Source organism: Ambystoma mexicanum, chromosome 1p, assembly GCF_040938575.1.
Source record: "Ambystoma mexicanum isolate Mex_15411 chromosome 1p, UKY_AmexF1_1, whole genome shotgun sequence".
Lineage (NCBI taxonomy): Eukaryota > Metazoa > Chordata > Amphibia > Caudata > Ambystomatidae > Ambystoma > Ambystoma mexicanum.
In genome coordinates, this window is record NC_090921.1 from 1,269,499,567 (window position 1) to 1,269,522,595 (window position 23,029).

A 23,029-nucleotide genomic window follows, 5' to 3' on the forward strand; every position below is an offset into this window, starting at 1 on the left:
TGGAGGTAGTCGAGTCGACGGCTACCGAGTACACCACGGCGGCGTTGGACAGAATGTTCGCAACGCATGGGTTTCCCGACACCGTGTGCTCAGACAACGGCCCACCTTTTACAGGCCGCCAATTTGCCCAGTACCTGAGTGAGAGGGGGATAAAACATCGGAGAGTGTCCCGGCTATGGCCGCGTGCAAATGGTGAGGCCGAAAGAATGATGCGTACGCTCAATAAGGTGATGCGAATCTCAGCCAGCAATGGGGAACCTCTCAAAAAGAGAATTGTGGAATTCCTTCGAGTGTATCGCACAACCCCTCACCAGTCCACCGGGGTTGCCCCAGCCGAAGAACTCTTCGGGTGCTGCCCGAGAGGGATGATACCGGAAATGGATGACTGGAGACCTGGAGTCATAGACGACGAAAGGGTCCGAGAGGAACGGGCGGAACGCAACGAGGAGAGCGAACGGAGAGGGCTGCAAGAAAAGGAGGTACAAGTCGGAGACTCCGTGCTCGTCAAGAATCGGCACCCGGAAGGGAAACTGTCCTTGCCATTTGAACCACGTCCCTGGAAAGTGACCCATGTGAAAGGCACTATGGTGACTGCGGCCAGTGAACGCGGCACCGTCACCCACAATCGATCGTTCTTCAAGAAAGTGGACGTCGTGCCTGAGGCTCGGACATCCGGGGAGCTCTCAATGCGGGGATCAAGCCCGCAGGTCCAGGAAAGGGAGCCGTCGAGAGATCTGGACCCTACCCGTGGCGCTGACTGTCTCGTGCCCACAGTCGTGCCCAGATATCCAGTTCGAGGGGGAAGGAGACCTCCGGCTCATTTAAAGATTACGTTATGGACTCGGGTGACTGACCTCGGTAGTCCTGAAGCTTACACTTGATGTGTGCGATGTTTATGTTACGGTTACGGTGTTCACGTGAGTACAATTTGTTCGTACGACACTGCTGTTTGTTGTTATAGGAAAAAGAAGGGATGTGACGTCCCAGTAGTGTGCAGCGCATGCGCAAGCCTCGTTCCCGGCTGCGCATGCGCAGGTTAATAAACAGCGCCCGTGCGGCAGTTCCCGCCGGGACGCGGACGAAGCAACAACGCGTCCCGCGTCGTCCTTGACTGTGTGCCGAGTGTGCGTGCGTGCATGCAGGAGTGAGTGCGGGCCCCCCACCCGACCATCTGGGTTGAGGACACAACACGCGTGTATTATTCCTGCAAGGCCCGATCCCAGTCCCTACCTTATTAAAGGTCTCTCAGAAACGAAGGGCCTTCTCATAATTCACGGCTCAAGTTACAGATCCCTCGTACATACCGAGATCCTATTTCATGGCGAGAGTCCGAGTTTCAGCCTTATTGGGGATCTAGACCATTATGAAGCCCTACTCGGACTCCATTCTAAATATCTCACCCATATCAAAGGTCTCTCTCACTAATGGTCTCTTCCACACATGCCGTGGTTCTCACTGGAATATGCTGGTCAGGAGTGTTTTTTCTTCGCATTCTGGTCTTGTCGTCCCAGATGTATAACAGAATAAAATAGTAAATTACATGTCCCAGAATGCAAAGAGAAAAGCAGGAACGGGCATCACCCAAATGGAATTGGGCACGTTGACATGTATGCATCCACTTACACGGGATGTCCCTTTACTGGAGTCCGTATTTCTTCCTACCAGTACTGTGTTTCAGACCGAGGGTCACACTGTTATTGTCCCATACTCTGGGGTTCTCGTCTCCCACATGCACTTACACACAGCACCGCCCCCCTTCTACTTAGGGTCTTGGAGCTCGCCGCACCTTCCGCGCGCGCTCTGCAGTTCAGACAGTGCGCGATCTCGTGTCAACGTGGCTCCCTTTCCCCAATCGGAGAGTCCGTCCCCGCTCTCGAGCCCCGCCCTGCAAGGAGAACTGGGCCGCGATTGGTCAGTATCCCACCTAGTGCCGCCTGCCTGGGGGAAGTTTAAATGTTCGAGTTAAGGGAAGGGGGGTCTCACTGGGAGCAGAGGAAGAGGTGGGTGAAGAGGTGACGCGGGGCCGAGCGTAGGGAAAAATCATTAGGGGGTCTCAAACGTACACGGCGAGAATAAGAGGGCTCGGAGAAAACAGTGAGGCAGATATAGGGTGGGGGCTCAAAGTCCTGTCGTTTCGTACATGGATATCGGCGTAAGGGTGCTCGGAGAAGGGAGGCGGAGGATTCGGAGTAAAGAGCAAGCTCAGAAAAAGTTGGTGAAATAAGAGGCAGGGACATCGACAGAAAAAGTAGTTGAGAGCATTGGGGCCAATCCATAGAAAATAGAGAGTGGATCTCAGAAAGTAGTGGATGGGGGAGGCTCCAAAACAACGTCGAGGGGGTTCGGTTAAGCATAGGGGTTCGTAGAAATGAAATAAAGGGCGCAGGGAGGGGCGTTCCTCGCTAATGGCATAGTCACCTATGTGCCTTATTCCCTATGTATTTTAGCAGGACTGTCACATTTGAAGGGTTTTTGCATGTGGTTGGTGATCCTCGCTGGTTCTGGGTAACACTGTGTGTTCTTGTTTGTACAGGGTACCCCGAGTCCACGTCTGTCCACCAAGATGAGGTTCCTGTCTGTATTCTGCCTCTTGGTGCTCGCCACGTCCCGGGTGTCGTCCAAGCCCACCCAGGAAAAGAAAGGCCGGGTCCACCACGGCAAGGATCTGAGCGACCACCAGCACGATGACAGCAAGGACTTCCAGTATGACCACGAGGCCTTCCTGGGCAAGGAGGAGGCCAAGACCTTCGACCAGCTGACCCCAGAGGAGAGCAAGGAGAGGCTAGGGTGAGTGGGGTATGGGCTGAGGAGAAAAAACGCTGGCTATGGCCAGGGTCCGGCTGCGCTACAAGATAGAAAAAAGTGCCCTGCATTCACAAATCGCAATGTGTGACTTTTCACAACAAACTGAGCAGTATTTGATAAATATCTGGGAAATTATACATTTGGACTGTAACATTTTTTTGAAACTACCTGTGGCACAGTGCATTACATCATTAAAGTGATAGAGAAAACAGGCAGGCGGCCCTGGGCCTTTGGGCATTGCTCCATGTCCTGGCAGAGCCTGGTTATGGTGAAGTCATCGTGGGTACTCGGAAGGGTGAGCAGGGTTGTACAATTTGTGGAGCTTGGGGGCAGAACTAGGGGTGGTGTCTTTGGGTTCATTTGTGTAGGGCTGAGGGGGATCTTGGGAAGAGCTGCCCTCAGGATGCAGGGGGTGATTACAGCACCTATTTAAACGGACATGCCTCTCGATGCTGTTGTAATGTCTCTATTTAATGGAAGGAATAGATGTCGCTTGTGTGACCTGGGGGGAGGAGGGTGCGCTGAAGTGGAACGGTTGGGAAACTCCGGTTTACCTTTGCCTCGTTCTTGGGGTGGTGTCCTAGTCAGACGGTTCATTACGAAGAACCTTCCACACCCATCCCCTCAAAATCTCTATCGGGGTCAGCTGCTGAGATGTTCTGGCAAGAAGGCAGCAAAGTGCATATGGAGCAAAGGGGAAATCCTGCCTGGAAACGGATTCATATATATATATATATATTTTTTTTATTGAAGGGCATTTATTTTATTGTTCAAAGCACAGACCTACCTCGAGCGCAGCGTAGCACTATACAGAGTGTGGGTAGCCAGCATTTGGACTGGTATCTTTTAAGAGTAGCATAGTACTGTGATTCTAGCCAGTTGGTCGATCTGCGTGAGAAGCATGTGCCACCAGACATGTGGAGTGTAGCCGGATGGTGTGCTACTCGTGGCTGCTTTGTAAATAATACACACAGTCTTGAACAGTATCCTGGCTTATTGCGGAGGCCAATGTAGTTTGCGTAGGATGTGGGTGAATTTTGTCACATTTCTGAGCGCCCCTACTAAGGTGTTGTGCAGCGTGCTGGGCTGCTTTTAGGGGAACTAATATAAATCAATTCAACAGCTGGGAGCTCTGTCGGGAGAGCATTTCCCCCATTAATGTTTACTATCTGGAAGTCTTGCGGCTGGATGTAGGGTTTGAGTTTTTGAAGGGTAGAGATTCTGAGACAGGCTGTTTGTGCCTTCTTCGCTGTGTGTTTCTGGAAGGACAGGTTTATTTATTGGATATTTGTAAGGCGCCTATACAACAAATGGTGTTTCAAGCCACCACAAGACAAAAAAGAGGCAAGGGACAAGGAAGAAAGATAATTTATTGGATATTTGTAAGGCGCCTATACAACAAATGGTGTTTCAAGCCACCACAAGACAAAAAAGAGGCAGGGGACAAGGAAGAAAGATAAAAATAACTGTCATACTAGGCCTTGTGACATCCAAATGGTGAAGCCTAAGGATTTTGTTGAGTCTGAGTTGTGGATCAAATCCTTCTAGGTGCATATAATTGAGCCACCGTTGGACAAGTTGTTTTTTAGCGAGTGGACCAGTGAAGGTGAATTCAGTCTTGAATGGGTTTAGTTTGAGGAAGATGGTCGACATCCACGTCTGTATAGTATTGTATACAGATTTATAGAGCGCAGCAAAGACCTGGCAGCATCAAGGTGCTAAGGAGCGAGAATAAGGTTACATCAGGCTTTAGAAGAGTATTGTCTGCCGCCTATTGGCTACATTGGGATCTTTTGAGGAGTGCCCACAGGTTCCATGTAACGGTTAAAAGGATTGGTGAGAGATAGAACCTTGGGAGACTCAGCAGAAGACCCACAGTTGGTTAGAATGCATAAAAGAGTTTGCAATGACCTGTGATATAGGGACACACGAAGAGCCAGCTTAGCTAATGAAAGGTCATAGCAATAAGTGATCTGTGCAATCTTATCCATAAACAAGTCCATCCCACTGCACAGCAACCTTTTAAATGTCGCTCGGTGACCCTACATCACTCTTTTCAGTGTATATTGTTACATCTTATCCATACATTTTAACATCTTCAGTTTTGTCATAATAAGCGGGGAGGGCGGGGCTTTAGACCCCTTTTCTATTCTTACCCCCAAAACATTACATCTACCCATTACCAAATCCATTTCCGCCTAGGCGATGTGAACATGCAAACGACGTAAAGGCAAGTTGATGTAAATGTCTGAAGAAGTCATAAGAGGTTTTCTAGGAAAAGTAAAGAGGACGCCAACTCCTATACTCTTGCAAGTGCTTGTCACGTTCCACTCATCCATTCCTCGCATGGTCTTAGAATGAGACCGAGCCACTTTCTTCCCACTGTGGACTGCATTTTCACAGCGCATGCCCATGCAAAAACACTTCCTATGCCCAGTCTCTGCTGGTTCTGAATTCTTAATGTGAATTAGAGGATGGCCACAAGTTTAGCCGGTCTTAATATGGGTGTTTTCTGTGGGTTACACCAAACCTGCAGTGTATGGTGAGGTCTCATGCGTCCCACCCATTTCAAGGGAGGAGTCCACTGAGCCTTCCCGCCCTCTTAAGTGTGGGGGACGGAGGGAGCTTTGCACAATGGCCAAACTCCTCTGCATCTAGCTGATTTCGTTCATTAAACGCACTTGCCAGGCTGCCTTTGCTGGCGCCATCAGGCCACCCATTCCTTCCAGCCTTGCAGAATCCTGAAGTCCAACCCTCATCTACATTAGCACTTTACTGACAATCCGTAGCATAAGTGGTCATTTAGGATTACAGTACCCTCCTGGTGGACATTTTTTTTGCCGTGCCATGCAGAGACCAATAACCCTGCCTTGTGGTAATGTGCAGGTTCTCGCCCCCTCTTCTCCATTGCTTCATCCAGGATTTTTCCATGAATGAAGACACACAACGTGGTGTGTGTTATGCACATATGCCCATAGGAAGCCTCAGTCTGAGGGCTCTGTCACTTTACATGTGAACTTGCGGACCAAAGACTCTTTAAAAGGTGTTAACTTATCACAGACATGTTTTACCCTTTCAACTCTTTGCTGCTGGGTGCTTGGCGGTCTCAGGTGGGAACCGGGCAATGATGCAATCGGGGAAATCGCCTGTTGGTAGTTTGCATTAGGAAATCTCTGCATTATATCATTAGGGCTGCCTGTTTTCAGTTTTTGCTCATTCTTGCACATTAATGCTGACGGAAATCATTCTGTTGGCTTTCGGTGTTTATAACAATTTTAAAAAGCAGAAATTAAGGGCTGTTAGGGCTGTTGTTCAGCTTCCCAAGTTGTAAATCATGTCTTGCAAGCCTGTGTCTGCAATGAAGCGCAACAAATAGGATAGTAAAGCAATCTATTTCCTTTTGGGCGGGGCCTGGGGGGGTAAATAGGTACAGAGATTCTGCTCAGCAACAATGGCCTAAGTAGACATTTTGTTTTAATGTAAAATGGATAGAGGTCCAGGAACCCAGCTCTGTGAGTATCCATTTAAAGGCCTCAAAGCACTACATTTTTAATTTCAATAAATTAGCCCCACCTTGCTACTTCACTGTTTGGCAAAATCCAGATAAAGCAACGGAGGTTTGGGGTGAGTAGCTGCAGATTGTAACAGAACAGGTGTAATTGGCCTCTGCAAATCGAACAGATAGTCAGATAGCTGCGAGCTGAAATACTAAAGTATTTGGCCCTGTGATGATGAGAATCCGCTTGCTGAGGGAGTGGATGGTCTGATGTAGCCAGTAAAGGCATGCTGTATCGGGCCGGTTTAATGCACACAATTATGCTAGGACTGCCAACCTACAGGCAATGATTCAGGGGCCGCCCAGAGACAAATTTCAACTACAATGGTTGATGAGGGCCGGGTCCTCACTCTATATTCCTTTTACCTCCATAGGCAGGTAATGTAGCTCAGTTGGTTGCTGAGATTTATGTTCACGCTGCAGGTCACATGTTCAAACATGGCCGGGTCCAACTCAGTTTTTCATTCTGGGTTGTTAATTTGTGTACCATTACAAAGGCTAATGGTAGCACCGGTGCTATGGAGAAGGGTTGCAAGCACTGACCCACACACTATAATCCGCTTCTTTATTATCTCAGACACATTGACTTTGTGCATTGTCTGATTCAGTGTTTCGAGACGATGTTAATCCATTACGCCGTGACACGTGCACTGTAGGGACGGGTGTGGACGTCTTATTGTTCCCCCCTGTGGCAGTAGACAGTTATACGCATACCAGAGGACGGGGCGGGGCTTTACTGGCTCGAGGGAGTGTTGTGTTACGCTGCACATTATCTGGAGAGAAGGTTCTGGAGCCTGCTGCTTGCGTGGCGTGAGGCGCTCCCCCTGTGGGGGTGTTTGTGTGGCACATTGCTGAAGTGTTGGTTGGTGGGTGTGAAGGGGCGCTCGCTGCGTACGTGGCGTCTCCCTCAGTTCACGCTTGGCCTCTGGAGCTCCCAGTCCTTCCTCTGTATCCTGATCCCAGTCGCCCCTGCGCATTTGGTTTCAAAGCAACGTAGCAATGAAACGCTGCCATATTTGGGAATTCTCTGCCGCGCCCCTTGCACTGGTGGGCCCAGCTGCGACTCACAATCGCTTTTGTAATTCTGCGCCCTGGCCTTATTAAACGTTGTATTTGGTTACCCCGAGTAAAGAGTCGGGTGGGGGTGTGCCTGAGTCTGTGGTGGTAACTCTTTCATGCCTTAAGTCAGAATCCTAAGATCTAACGATGGCAATGCTTAGTGAAACCGCGCTACAACAATAGAGCAGGGGGCAGTAGCTTCCATGTCTTAGGCCCTAAACATTGGAGCTCCCTCCCTACCTACCTACCTACATTAAAAAAAGAGACCTCCTTCCTCCTGTTCAGAAAACAACTGAAAACATGGTTGTTTAACCAGTACTAACACATTGCTTTCCTTGACTGCTATTTTTCCTAGTGTTTGTGTTGTACCAACGCGTTATGTATAACCCATGCTGTGTGTATATTATGTATCACTAACTTCTAAGATGTGTGTAACCACACCGTGATACCTCGGGGTCTGGGCATGTAATCATTAAATAAAATAAATAAAGGATTGCTGTGAGAATGAGGCGTTTCCTGCTTACCTTACCATTCCAATCACCCCCATACAAGTACTAACACACATGACCAATTCAGTTGCCTGAAGTGTATGTATACGAATGCAGGTGCTAACAATGAAACAGTTAAACTGTGCCGCCGCAGGCACCATTTATTGTTTGCCCTGTCCTGCCACTGATCTAAAGGACCATCAGGTCAAGTCAACATAACCCAATGTTTTTTGGGGGGTCGGGAGGCACGGGTATAATGCCCAATGGTCATTGTGCCACTAACCGTGTATCCTTTTCAAGATCCTCCAGGCAGCTAATCAAATGCAGCACCTTCCTCTAAGACTTTCTGTGTGGAGTCTTGCCAGACCTGGCTCGGCCATGTGTATTCCCACAGCTGAAGGACCTTTCCTTGCCTTTTAACACTGTCTTAGAAACGCGTGCGCTTTACTGTCGCCCCTCAATGCCTGACCTTGCCTTGTTCCCCCCCCCACCCTCGCAACGCCTGACCTTGCCTTGCCCCACCCCCCTCGCAACGCCTGACCTTGCTTTGTCCCCCAGCTGCAGTTTCCTTCCTGTCGCAAACCCTTGCTGCTGTGGTCTGGAACCCCCAGCCAACCCCTGCTTCTCTGACATGTAATCATTGCTGTTGTGATCTGCATCCTAACCCCTGTGACCAGTAACCTACCTGTCCATCTGAGGTGACATGTAAAAAACCCACATCTGCTGTTACCCTGTAACATTCGCCTGCCATGTTAGATGTTCATTTCAACTAACGAGCCTGCTGTCACACTCCTGGAATGATCCTTTCAAAAGAGGCCTATCTGGGCTCCTTTCTGTAGTTGCAGTTTTTTCCCTCTTCTATTTTTCCCATTTTCCCTTCTTTCCCTTTTAAAGAGAGTTTACTCCTTTCTAGACTCATAGTCAATAAGATCGATGCTGACAACGACAGCTTGGTGACTGCGCCAGAGCTTCTATCCTGGATAAAGCATGTGCATGGCCGCTGGGTGCACGAGGATGTGGCCAAGCAGATGCAGCTCTACGACAAGGACCGGGACGGCCATGTATCCTGGAAGGAGTACAGCGATCAGCTCTACAGCCATCTTATAGGTGAGCTCTAAGCCACTGCCTCTCTGACCTCTATCCTTTCACTGCAGGATGATAGTCACCAAAATAGATAAGAACCAGGATGGCGCCATCACCCAGCTGGAGCTGAAGGAGTGGATCAAGCACTCGCAGAATCGGTACATCTATGAGAATGTCAATAAGCACTGGGCCGATTACGACCAGAACGGGGATGACCGCATCGCTTGGGAGGAGTACAAGAATACCACGTACGGCTATTATGCAGGTGAGGGGGGGTGAGAGCAGCTTGGGCATGGAGCTCAGGGCAGGGAGTGCATGGCACGCATGTGAGCAGATAAGCTCGGGCAAGGAGAGCTGGGTGCAAGGTAATTGTGAGGGCAGCCGTGGCTGGGAGTGCAATGCTCCCATTGACATGAGATTCGTTTGGGCAAGGAGCTCAAAGCTGGGTGAGCAGAACCCAAAGAAGATGGGAGGTTGATTGCCCAAATGCCCCCTCCAACCCCCACGCTGTTCTGTGTGTTCCACCACTGAACGGATTTTGCAGCTTCCTGTTTGCTGTCATCTGGTGTCCTAAGCCCCCCCACTCCCTCAACTGATTCCAGAAATCTTCTAGACATTGATCAAACCGGTATCCTTATAAACGATACTAGAAATGCGTGACCGGCCATCATCCTGATCAGAACCCAGATATCTTTACCGCTTGGTATGCGTGCATCTGGACAGTTTGACTCCTCCTGCTGATGGATGGATGTTCTTTTGCTCAAGGATAGACCAGGGCTTTCTCTGTTGAGATGGGTGGTTCAGAGAAAAGTGGTGCTCTAAGAGGAGCATCCAGTAGTCTCTCTCCTCCCTTGGTAATAAAACTAAGGCTGTGTGTCAGTTCAATCGCTTCTTTGCGATTGAACCCTTTGATCCTTTTTCTCAGCCAATGGCCTCAGGTCTGTACACATTGTTGACTTTAAAATTTGCCTTCAGTAATAAGACGCCACAATTATGGCAGTATACCATAGTTTGAAATTTCTGGGAGCTGTTTCGTCTATCCAGCCAACTGATGCGACACAAATAGACCTACCTGACATTGGGCTATGTGCCTGGGAATTGTGCTAGACGGTGCATTAGGAAACCTCTAGAGGACATTTAAAGCACAACGGGTCGTATGTACTGGATACAAAGTTATAACTTGCATCTCATGTGGAAGTCAGGTTTGTAGCACGCTATATATTAGCTCGTCGTTCTACAGCCGATAGAAAAAGTGATCGAGTTGTGATCAAGGAAAAAGGGTGGCAGTGGCAGTAAAGAAACCGCAAGAGATGGGCCATAGAAGCAGATGTAGTGACATTATTGATGGTGGTGGTTAATGACCAAATGAGAGGGAGCTTCATGACCGAAGAACTGCTAGGAAAGAAACGTAAATGGGGAAGGAACATGCCAAGAAACCACAATCAACAAAAACGGCAATAGAGCGAGTCTGAGCAATATATCAATAGGAAGATGCGTTGCCACAGTTTTTTTTGGGGGAGGGGGGAATTGAACAATTTTTCATGCACAGAGAGTGGATATACTAACATGTGCATCGCTCAATGGTGAATTGCTCTACAAAGTAGCTTAATTTTCCACTCTCTTTAGGTCCTGGGTTGTGATGGGAAGTAGCCCCTGGTCGGAGGTTAATCACAACAACCAGAATCTACTTGCAGCTCCTGCGTCATGCTCTGAAACACTTGTGTGTGGGCGCAATACAAATAAAATATCGTATCAATTTCGACCCCCTGGAATACACTCCATAAACCTCACCTTAGTTATTCTGTTGTTAGTGCACCCTAACTTGTTGTTTAGATCTGTCCCAGGATTTAAAACATGCATGCTACAAATGGAAGCATCACAGGAGAGGATTCCAGGGACGACTGTATGACGAGGGAGGTTGCTATTACTGCTTAAGGATCTTTTCTGATTCACCTAACGTGTCTGTAATACACTTTACAGATGTGTCCTGGTTGACTCGTTCCTAGTCTGTGCTTTTCTTGTATGGGTAGACTTGATTTCTATCCTTTCATGGCCATGAGCTAACTGGGCACTTGGGAAATAATGGCTCAACTTGAGCCTAAAAGTTATATCGATGCCCTGTGTGCCCAAACCTACAGCCCCTGTGGTGGTGGAGGCTGGGAGTGCAGAAGTAACCTATCTCAGGCCTGTTGCCCTGTAAGGTAGATCTCTTATCAAGTCCGCATACAGAGCTTTAGTTTGCAAACAAACCTCTGTCAGCAGATCAAGTTCCATGCCTCCTTGGGTTGAGGTGGGCATATGATGATGGCTGCATCTGAGAAGTAGACAGCTTCCTTTAGAAACTACTCCAATACAGCACCTGCTGTGCGATATGCGAAAAAACCTCCTGCGCGACTCTGCAAAGGGGTAAACGGTTTGCCCTTTTTGGGGGAAAGTGGAGAGGTCATCAAACTGGGTGAAGTTCCTAATACGGTATTCATCACGTCCTTGTCGACGGCGATCCATTATTCTGCTGTGGGTAATGGTAGTCTTCTCCCCTCGTGAGTGTCATTATTGGGGAGCGTGCATGTACCCTGTCATTCCAGGGTTGGATCTGCTGGATCGAGGCATTTGCTTTTAGCCAACTCCTTGTTCTGTAGAAGAACCTACTTTGTGGCTCTTTTTCCAGATGCTGTCGCCTTCACTGTGCTGGTAGGATGACCCCCGTCTGCAGCACTTCTAATAGTGACCTGCAAGAACGAGCCATGTTGCTGAAAGATGCCCTGGCATTGGACGCATCCGCCTCTACCTCGATCCTTTTGAAGTGCTTTGGTTCTGATCTATGTATCGCAGTTAAAGAACACAATGACTTGGTCCTGCCCCATCCCTCCCTCTCTCGGCCAAAGCCAGGTATACCAAACAATGATGGCTGAGTGTGACGCATTTCAGTAGCTTGCTCTTGGCCAGACCTCTGTCTGATATTGCTCCAATAGATTGAATGCTCTGGCCGATGCCCACCTCCCTCTCTCGGCCAAAGCCAGGTATACCAAACAATGATGGCCGAGTGTGACACATTTCAGTAGCTTGCTCTTGGCCAGACCTCTGTCTGATATTGCTCCAATAGATTGAATGCTCTGGCCGATGCCCCCTGCAGCTTTCGGTCAGGTAGAAAACTACACTAGTGCAAGCAACTCTCGTGTCTCCGGTCGTGAAGTGTCATGAGCGCAGCACAGAGCAGAGGCATTGGTTCAATCCAGATTTTATCTGGCACACGTGTCTGATCATGTATTCACTTATTACAGTGGTACAGGCAACGGTAAGGAGATATATTTAAAGTGTTGTTTCGCTATCTTAGTAACCAAATCTGGCGTGCAATGTTGTTAGACCCATACTCTCATTCCATGCGGAACTCTGTTTTTCTCCCTCTGGCCATTGGTCAACCACTCTTAAAACGTACAGGGATAAAGAATCTCGTTTACTTTCTCTGGACAACTCTCCACTGAGTGAATTCATGAAGCTGCACATGCTTACAAATGTTTGTCTTTTTTTGGGGGTTTTTTCAAGTGGATTCTTGGCTCGTCCCAGAAGCCCTGCATATGGAGCGATCCATAGGCTGCCCGTCATCGTGCGGTGAAGGCCTTAAAGGGACAGTAGATGTTCGCCAAGGCACTGGCTAAACTCCAACTAGCTCAGAATAATGCTCTAAGGGCCGCAACTGGTGTCACACGTAGGGATCACATTTCTGGTGTCAGAAGGCAGGTGCACTGGTTACCTGTCAAAGAAAGGATTGTTTTTAAAATATTGGCTCTCACACATACATGTCTTGATGGGTTAGCCCACCTTACCTAGCACAAAGGATCAAACCAACATCCTCTAGACTATCCAGGACTGCATATGCCAATCACATCATTGTCCCTCCTACACGGAGAGTGCGAGCCGGTGGCTCCAGATTCCCAACCATGGCAGCGACATACTGGAACACACTCCCAGCCCAAATCAGATTCTCATGCAGCCTTCCATAAGGCATTAAAAACTAGCCTCTTTGTATGACGGCCTCCCCTTCCAACCTGCTTTGTGCTCAGTGCCCTCTGTTGTTCTGTGAAATGGAACCTGTGCTGGGTCAACGGACTCTCTGTAACTAAGCAATTGTATCAAACTGGGGCCGCTCACCTGTAACCCCCAAAGCAAGTCTACTTTCATCTTCTTACAGCGCCTCGTTGCCCATGGGTTGTAGTGCGCTATATAAATCCAAAATAAATAATGAACTGTCACCCTAAACTCCTTCTGAGTCTTCGGGCTAAACGCCTTCTAAATCAGTGTGTATTGTGTGATATTTTGTATCAAGTTCTTCTATGAATCTGGTTGGGCCCACAGGGGTGTTGGAGTGGTCATCACCCCTTCATCTATTGCCAAATGAGAATGGGGAGGGGGGGGTTTATAGGTGTGACTAGCGTTTCTCCTGGGTATTTTGTGTACTCCCAACTAATCAATAGCAAAAAACAGACCCCACTATAGAGAGTTACAAACATTCAGGCATTGAGTTTTTATTTCCTGTAGGAGACCACGGTCATAAGTTAGACGTGCTCGTTCCTAATTGCAGATGAATCCCGACAGGATGGACATCTGCCATATAAGTACAGTAGAATTTATACAAAATTAATTGATTAACTAAGAAACTTTCATGGGTACGACATACCGAAGCAAGGGATCACCGTAATTTGATACACCAAGACCCTGTGTTGATATGTGTAGGCTGAACACACTGCAATGTTAGGATGAATGTTCTTTGGCATCAAGTCATACAATAAAACATTAAGCTACAAATGATTTCTATCGTGAATTAAAGTACAAAGACTAGTTGGCCTCTTTTTAATAAGATCTAGCCATAGGAAGTGGGCTTATATGGACCACCTTTCTAGAGACTGGCCCCAACCCGCGTTTGCCTTATTGACCCGAGTAAACCAGAAATACATGCCCATGCATTGGCTTTGAATGGGATGTCCTCGGTCAGAGATGGCCCTGAAGCCAATTGTATTTATGATTAATGTGTATTTCAAAACACATGTATAAGGTATGGCCTTAACTTTGAGGATGACTCTTCTCTCAGAATCGCCTTCGTTTTACAAGTTGACCCCAAAGCTGAAGTTGTCATACACTGACTCTGTTTCAGACAACCTTGTGACTGTCAGGGAAAGGGGATGTTCACAACTTTGGCCATAACTGTCCAGTTCGAGCAAATCAATGGACATTCAAGGGTCTCCGCAAAGCTAGAAGGGTTCTGTGTGTGATTGCAAGCACTCCACCGGATTTCTACTGGATCCATTACGTTTTTCAAAGTTTATAACGGTACCACCCAGTGGCTGCTGGGAAGCTAGTGAATCCATGAAAGATGAATGCTGAAATAAATGCTTTACAAGGTCAGTGGAGGCAGAGGGAAGAGTTTTGGGCACACTTTCATGTAATGGGTGATAAGGCTGATGATCACCCGATATTCCAAAAACCGGGATCATCTTCCGAATGCTGGGCCATTGCGGCCAAAAGAGACAGTAACAAGGATCTGTTTCGGTCTCTCTATCGGGTTGCAGAATGGAGCAGCAAACACTAGAGTAAGGGATTGTGTTGCTTGAACCCTTGCTGCACGTTGCTTTGTGGGGCCAAGTTTGGTGGGCGTCGCATTGCTGTGTTCGTCGCCTCCTGTTCCGTTGTGACTGCTAGTTTAGTGCTCGGCCAAAGCTGCTTTCATTCTCTGTCTGCTGCCGTTACGTGGGTGAGGTGGGAGGTGCTGGATGGCCTGGAGTGAAACGATTGCCTAAGTTTTTTTCGGGAATATCTCGCTGTTGAACTTTCTGGTCTTTGATTTTCCACTGGAGCCTGTTTCTCTGTTTCCCCATCTGCCTGTGTTCTGCAGTTTCCAGCTCTAAGACGTGTCTCTACTTCCTGTCATCTGCAGTAACCAGACTTCTGTTTCTTCTCTCACTTAATTTCACGTTCCTCACATTCTGGAGTAGCTGACTATTGATCTGGTAACTTGCCTTTCTGCATTAGTCCAACCCGCAACCTTCTTCCCGTGTTTTTAAATATCTGTGTCTCCCTCACTCCTCCTCTACTTTGTCTCCAACTCTCCCCGTGTCTGTCTTCTCTTTCAGTGTCTCTTCTCTCGCCTACCTTGTTTTAAATCTTCTCTCACTTGCCTCTTCTCTTTATAGGTCTTTCCTATATTCTTTGTACATAGCTCGCCTTGAAGCAGTTAACAATCCCTCCTTTTCCAGGTGAGGAGTTTAATGACCTACCTGACAAGGACACATACCGAAACATGATGAAACGGGACGAGCGTCGCTTCAAGCAGGCAGATAAGGATGGTGACATGATTGCCACTCGCGACGAATTCACTGCTTTCTTGCACCCGGAAGAGTTTGACTACATGAAGGACATGGTGATCACGGTGAGCACCGGGCAGCAGTGGAGCATGGGTGTGGGTGCAGTGGGCCATTAACGTGGGTGTTGCATCTAATAGGCTTGTTTGGTCAGCTTCTTCTTTCATCAGTGGTTCGTAATCTCACACCATATCCGGTGGCCTTTGCTTAGAGCCGTCAAGGTCTTGTCTTTTGAATGATGCATCGTGCAGCTTTCTGTGGGATGTTGACATCCGTCAATGGCCGTACAAATAACGCATCAATATGTGCTTCAATGACCTGCTTCCTTTTCCCTTTCTTTGGCCAGGAAACACTGGAGGACATTGATAAGAATGGAGATGGATTCGTGGATGTGAATGAATACATTGGTAAGACTTAGCTGGCCAGGTGTGGGTCTCATTCCCACGAGTGCAGCCCTGAACTCTTACCAAGTTAAAGTTTTAGGACCATTAACTCTCGGCTTGCATGCTGCAGGCTCATACTGGCATCCCTCTTTCCTCCTAATAAGACCTCGCAGAGATGAGTCTTTCTCAGACCACCTCCTTGATTCCAACACTGCCTAGGCTTTGCTGACCAGACCCTGCCAAGCATGTGCAGTAGCGCAGATCCCAATGGGGATACTATTGAGTAACCCAAAACGTGCTCTGATCTAGGAGGGTCTGGGTTCTCATCCCCCGCACCCCCCTTCGTTCTTCTCTCCAGTGCCTGGGTCCTACCATACAAGACTTGCACTAGCGCTGTCTCATTTTCATCCACTCTTCTCACTGTTTCATCCTAGTGATCACTCCATAATTCTGACATCCCCAACAATGATGGTGCCACGGTCTAGTTTCCATGCTTTTTAAATGTCATTTGCGCGTATCAATGCCTAGTTGCACTAGCCTGTCAAAAAGGAATATATGGGCATGTCGAAGTTTGGTATAGTGGCACCACCATCATTTCTCTTAAACTCACTTGGCTCCTGCTGCTTCTCTCCTCCTCAATTAGGTGACATGTACTCAACCGAGAATGACGAGCCGGAGCCAGATTGGGTGAAAACAGAACGCCAGCAGTTCTTAGACTTCCGAGATTTGAACAAGGATGGAAAGATGGACCGCTCCGAGATAAGCCACTGGATCATGCCCCCAGACTACGACCACGCAGATGTGGAAGCCAAGCATCTCATTTATGAGTCTGACAAAGACAAGGTCAGATACCCTTCTACAACACTTATGCATACAGGGAGCTGTGGCTTAGCCGCCAGGGTAGGGATAAGAAGAACATTCCTTATCTGAGTCCATGGAGCACATACAGAAATGTGGAATTGTTGGTGGGTTAGGGAGACAACTTGTCTTAGGCCCAAGGGTCTGCTGGAATAGATGCTTACGTGGCCATTGGCATGGGACCACAAAGTTCCCTACCCGCACTAGGGCCGCCATGCATATACGTGTTTTTGCTCCTGGGGGGTGGAGAATAGTGGTATCATATCCAGAACTGTTAAACTGGGCAAAAGCATGGGAGGCCCTCAATAGCCAATGGTGTAGACTAGAGCTGCTAGTTCATGAGGTATCAAAGTACGCAATATTGGGAGCATAGGATCCTTGCCTCCTGCATGGATTAGTGGCATAAAAGCATTTAACCCAGTCCTCTCGAGGGAACCTATCCCTAAACATTTTTGGGGCTGTGTTTGTTGGGGAATATGCATTGGTCGTTTCATACCTTTGTGACCGCTGTAGCAGAGGAGGGTGGGCCTTCCTATTTGGGGCGCCAATAACAAGATACCTGGAATAGGTAGGTACAGTTAACCAAGTTGACACTGTAAATGTAAAGTTGAGGTGCTTATTTACATAATTGCCACCTGACATGTAATTCTAGCACCCGTTTACGACTCCGTAACTCATTCTCGATTCCCTTTCACAGGATGATAAACTCACCAAAGAGGAAATCTTGGATAATTGGAACATGTTTGTTGGGAGCCAAGCAACCAACTATGGGGAGGACCTGACGCGCAGACACGATGAGTTCTAATCATTACTAACTCTCTGCTCCAATCAAGTGCCAACCCCGCTGTGGTCACACCATCATTCCTAATTACTGCACCTCGCCTGTTATTAATCCAATGGAAATAAAGAGGGGGAGGGGCAGACAAAGGGTGGGAGATTTTTTTTTTTTATTAATTGGGGGGCTGTTTTGTACAGGGGTAGAACACTTTTTTTGTACACGTGGAAGGGATCTGGTTTTTTTTGGTACTTCATGAATTGGGGAAGGTAGACAAGATTGCTACGCGTGATGAGCACATGTGGAGCGTATGTCTTTGCTCCATCTACACTATGCATTGTGGAACTGGAACTCGACGATGAAAAATCATATGTCCGCTTTGGCAAGTGATGGTCATCATTTCTGGGGGTTTGGGGGGTGAGTGTGACACAGCTATAACAACTTAAGTATGTCTCCTAAAGTGGCTGTGCACTCTTAAGAAAGAAAAAAGAAATGGTAATCTTTCTTTTCATTTCTCAGACATCTACAGGTATTCTTTTTGTTTGTATCCTCCCATAGACCTATCGGACACCCTTTCTTTTTGCTGGTTTTGAACCCTTGCCCTGACTTTTTTAAAGGCAAAAGTAAAGCCTTCTGCTTTGCTTTCCTTGTCACTTTGCTCATTCTTATGGGGAAACAGAGCAGTGCCCAAGACTATTAGCATGTTTTTCAAAACTGTTTCATACCTGCCGCTGCATATTTGGCTCTGGGAGGGCAGCTCGGTGTTCTGCCAAGACTACGTACATGAAGCAACCATAGCCATTGGTCTCGGCGGCCCTGCCGGCACTCGGCGCATCCGTGAAGCTTGTCACCCGGATTGGAGGCAGCCCATGCCCCCCTGAGTTTGTGGCCTGATTTGAGTGCTTGTGTTGGATGGATGCAGCTCTGCAGCGGGGGTCGGCATATGCCGCTAAGGAGGCTCTGGGTCGCCAGCATCTCCCAGCACTGCCTCGAGCTGTTGTGCATGGGAAAGCAAGGTGTATTCAGAGTAGGAAGCTCTCTTAGAGCAATGCATGTGATGGGGAATCTGAAACTGTCTTCTAACTGAAAGAATAGGGATTTGTTTTCTCTGTTGTGGTGGGGATTACTCGTGGTGGTTGTTGAGTAGTTGTGCGGGTGTAGGCATGTTCTGTAGTGATATGTTCCAGGAGTAGTACACGGCGCCCAGGCATGTCTGTGATGGTGTATGGGTTGTTCAGTGCACAGCCTTTGGCGATGTACTGTAGTAGCGTGGGTGTAGGTTTGTAGTACTGTGCTTTGGGGATTATTCTCTGGTGGTACTGGTTGGTAGGCATGCAATGCAGTCGTTTGATGGCGCTGTTCTGTGGTGATCTGGGGGGGGGTTATGTTGAAAAGCCTGAGGCTGTTTATTAGTAGTGGCAGACATGTACAGCATGCCCCACTTTGCATGTTCTCCACAGCAGGATGGCACCCTCTCAAGAGAGGAGATCCTGGAACATTATGAAATGTTTGTATCCAGTACCCTGACGCATGATGATCCAGCACGAGGAACTTTAACGCCGTACAAGCACTATTATTTCTCAGTTCACAGAGCCTCATGGTCTTGGCATGTGTCACCTCAGTGAGGAGAAATAAACATATCTGTCTACCCGATAAACATGTGCGTCATTTATTGCACAATATGAGTGTTGCATTGGATATTCAGTGCAGGCTCTTAACTGAAGACTAGGATGAACAAAATCTAAATGAAAGATGCGGCAGCGATTGAAATTCAGGTAAGACGAAAAAAACATGTTGTAGTTTTGCAGCTTGCTGTTTGTGGCATATCGCGTGCCATCCATGCTGCTGCTGGTGCCGCCGCCATCTATTAGTTGGGTCTGGATCCTTGTCCTAATTTAATAGTTTAATTTGTGGGCATTGACCGTAGGCGGCTCTGATTCTGGAGCAAGTCTGCAATTGCGCACGTATTGCCACATCTTTGGTTTGCTTCTATACTGATCTATGTCTCCTATCTAAATGATTGCTTTTTAGTGTCCATGTCAATCACTCCGAAAGGGTTGGTGAGTTGCATGTATATGATTTATGTAGGTAGAAAGAAACGGAGCTCTGTGCAATTAAGCCGAGTAGAACACAGTTGAGGGAACTCACCTTGTCAGTCTATGGGCCTAATTTGTCTGGGACGTGTTCTTAAAAGAGTAGGGTCCTCAGATCTGTCCCGAATCGTAGGTGGGAGGGAGCCAGCATGCTAACAGGAAGGTTGTTTCGGAGAATGAAAGCATAGCGGGGAAACGCTTGTTGTCTGCTTTTATCGTTCTTACACTTCTTGGTCTCCAGTCTGGTGATATCTTTGCTCCTGGTGTTGCATCGCCCTTCTGAAATGGTGATCTTTCCAGCGAAGTATGGTGGCGTCTTGGACATTAAAGTTCTGTAAGTCTTGTATGTTTGTCTATGACCAATATCTAGCTGCAAATGCATTGTTGCAGGGAAATAACTAGTTGCTTTTGCAGCACAAAATAGGTTTTTTTGTAGATTGTGAATCGGTTTTACATACATATGCTTGTCTGCTATATGGTGGAGCCAGAGTATTACACATTTTATTTTTTAAAGCTTTTGTTAAGGCTTCAGTGGGTGCCCGATCCATTATAGCATTCATGTCTGATGTGTGTTTATGTATGTAATTGGATTTTTATAATGCGCCTAATGCCACATCTGAGTTTGGTTTCCAAGCACAGATCCGGGATTCAAACTTCTGTTGTTCTGCATGGTCTTGCTTCCAAGCCAGTGCGTTGCCCCTGTGCTAGCCTCCGTTCACAAGGGACAAGATGCGCGTTGATTACCAAATACGATCTTCAAGTGCATACAATTGTTTCTTAGCATGTATAGATTTCATCTAGAGGATTATGCCCACAAATCCCCCCCCCCTTTTGCCCTACAGTGTACACTGCAGATAGCAGTATCTTACCCTGGGACATTACCTTGCACATCTTTATCAAAGCTTGATTGATTTGTAATTTATTATGCGCCTATACACGTGTTTCAAGGAGCAAGAAACGGGAACAAGGGTAAGACGAGAAACCATTTTACTGGGCTTTGTGACATTCAGATTGTGCAAGTGCGCAGCAGGCTGCGTTAAGTGCGAGGGAGGCAATCCCAGCTAGGAAGTGCAAAGCAGTGCAAGGTGGGACAGGCAGCAAGTGCAGGAGGACTGGCGGTGGGGGGAGCTGGTTCCCTGTAAGACATAGAGGGTACCAAGCAGCCAGTCAGCAGAGTAGGAGGGGCAGGAGCAAGGGTAGGTTAGCAGGGCTGAGAGAGAGAAAAGGAAGGTCTTGAGGAGTTTCCGGAATTTAGGAGATCTGGCTCAAGACAAAGAGAGGCAGGTAGACTTCCAGAGGGAGGTGCCTGCAGAGGAGAGAGTTCCCCCCCCCCACTCTGCTTGGAGAAGCGACTGCCCCACAGAGAGTTAGAGGTAGAGTGGAGGGCTCTAAAAGGATGGTATTTGTGGGGAAAGAGTTGAAGATAGTGAGGACCACAGCCCCGAAAAGCCTTGTGGATGATGCAGAGGGTCTTGAACTTGATCCTGGCAGCCAGTGGAGGGATTGCTGGGCCGGAGAGATTTGGTCCCTGGGCTTGAGGTCAAGGATACGTTTTGCGGTCGTGTTCTGGATAAGTTCCAGAGGGCGAACTGTAGAGTCAGGCAGATTGAGAAAGAGGGTATTGTAGTAGTCCTGCTTGAGAGAACCAGGGCTCTTGAGACAGTGAACTTCTGGCGTAAGGTGAGAAAAGGGAGTATACATCTGAGGGTGGTGCAGCTGGAAGTGGGCCTTCTTGGCAAGGTCCATTATGTGGTGGGAGGAGAGTCGAGTCGAAGATGACTCAAAGGTTTTTTGCCTCTCAGGAGGGTGAGGACAGAGGGCCCAAGGAAAGCTACTTATAATTGTGTCTGTAGTCTTGTATGTGGTTAAAGGTCAACCTATCTTTATTATTAAACACAAATTGTATTGCTGTAGAACTTGCTACAGTCAATTGTTGAACCCACACAGGTAGCAATTCCGGCTTGTTAAGAGTGCTAATCCTCTACCTTTTCTGTACGACCTGCATTAAAACCCATAATTCTCTTCTGGTAACCCTTTGTCATCCTTTAGTGTTCTTAGGTTTACTGAACGAGGACAAATTCTACCACTCTCTTATGATAGACTTACTTCCTCTGCTTTTAAGTAAAAGTTGCTGACCATAGTGACTACTCTACTCCTTGTTTAAGTGCCCATCCCCCTTTAAAAATGTTGTAAGCAGAGGTGATTGCATGTGCTGATCATGGCCCTGCCCTCCACTCTACATGCTACCAACCCTCAGTTCATCCGTCGAGAGGATGGAGGTACGAGGGACACATAAGGTGGAAATAAGACTGGACTAGGTGTACAGTAGACACTATGGAGTGTAACTTTTCCTTACTCCTACTTCCCGCCCCCTTTCCTCAAATCAGGCGAAGCACACCTTAGTCTCAGCCTAGTATGCAGCGCACAATTGAAATGCTTATGTTTTTATGTTGGATTCAATATTTAGATGATACACCACTCATATCACACCCCCTTTTCAAATACCCTGGGTCAAAATGGACCACGAACCAGGCTGGTTAGTAAAATATAATATTTATTTGAAAATTAAAATAAATCATACAATTTGTAATATGGGGCAGCAATCACCAATGGGGTGATAAGAACAATAGGAATCTAAGCAATGCACTTAGTGTCATATCTACAAAACACCAGGGAATAGGAGCACTTTTTGATTCAGGTAAGATAGCACTCAAGTTAGGATTTCCTCCTGCAATGTTCCCTCAACCCACAAATAATCAATTCTAAATGGATATGAAGAAACAGCAGGTAATCGGGAATGACAAATGGAAAACAGAATTGAAATTGGACCTTCCCTCCCTAAATAAGAGAGAAAAACGGATTTTAAACCCTGGCGATGCTAAAAATGACACTCGGAAATGGATGAATAAAATAATGAATCTGTGCAAAAACCTTGCAACAAATATTATTCACTAAAGCAACAATGTAAAGGTACTAACACTCACAAGCAAAGGCATACAGTTTGAAAATGAGTGGCAGGTTTAACACAGAATGCAGCGAATGACACGTTGGAAACGTTGCAATTCCCACCTGAAATTACCCTAACAGTTTTTAATGAAAACAGGTGAAATGCATTTATTTAGAGTGGTTGGGGAATAGCTATAGCTATAGATCACAGGTACAATATGGAAGTGAAATTAGGTCTCTAGCTGGTAAATTGAATGAGTTATGCAAGATCTAGAAAGGTGTGTTTTGAGTAAAATGGAGTGGTCAAAAAGGAAAGGAAATCGGTTTTGACAAGGACAATTTTACTCTACACAAGAGCAGTCAGGCTAGGCCACCAAAGAGGGACACAGTAAGCTCTCGGGTTGATTTGCAAATTCAACCCCGGCGGAACCAGTCCGATCACTCGAAATAGGATTCATAACTTAGGATTTCAAAAGACAAAATTACTATTAAAAAAAAAAAAAGCTGGCGCTAGCACTAAAAATCAATGGCAGGGTGGCAAGAATGATAGTGACAGTTTGAACAAGTGATAAGGATAGGGTGACTTAGAAAGTGGGATGAGAACAAAGACAAGATAGACTGGTCTTAGAT

At 47.2% G+C, this 23,029-nt stretch overlaps 1 protein-coding gene across 4 annotated transcripts; it reads left to right on the top strand.

Annotated features, from left to right (window-relative positions):
* Window positions 1-1,927: 1,927 nt before the first annotated feature.
* On the top strand, window positions 1,928-19,017 carry RCN3 (reticulocalbin 3). 4 transcript variants are annotated; one of them, XM_069605159.1, is made up of 7 exons: window positions 1,928-2,000; window positions 2,534-2,787; window positions 9,063-9,256; window positions 15,240-15,412; window positions 15,691-15,751; window positions 16,371-16,570; window positions 17,283-19,017. In XM_069605159.1, exons 2-7 carry the CDS (start codon window positions 2,564-2,566, stop codon window positions 17,388-17,390), a joined length of 960 nt encoding a protein of 319 aa, XP_069461260.1. In that variant the 5' UTR covers window positions 1,928-2,000; window positions 2,534-2,563; the 3' UTR covers window positions 17,391-19,017. The 4 variants fall into 4 exon arrangements, with proteins under 4 accessions (XP_069461260.1, XP_069461266.1, XP_069461267.1 ...); XM_069605165.1 differs by lacking the exon at window positions 9,063-9,256 and adding an exon at window positions 8,822-9,015 and having other exon boundaries at window positions 1,941-2,000; XM_069605166.1 differs by lacking the exons at window positions 1,928-2,000; window positions 9,063-9,256 and adding exons at window positions 2,053-2,211; window positions 8,822-9,015.
* Window positions 19,018-23,029: the final 4,012 nt, after the last annotated feature.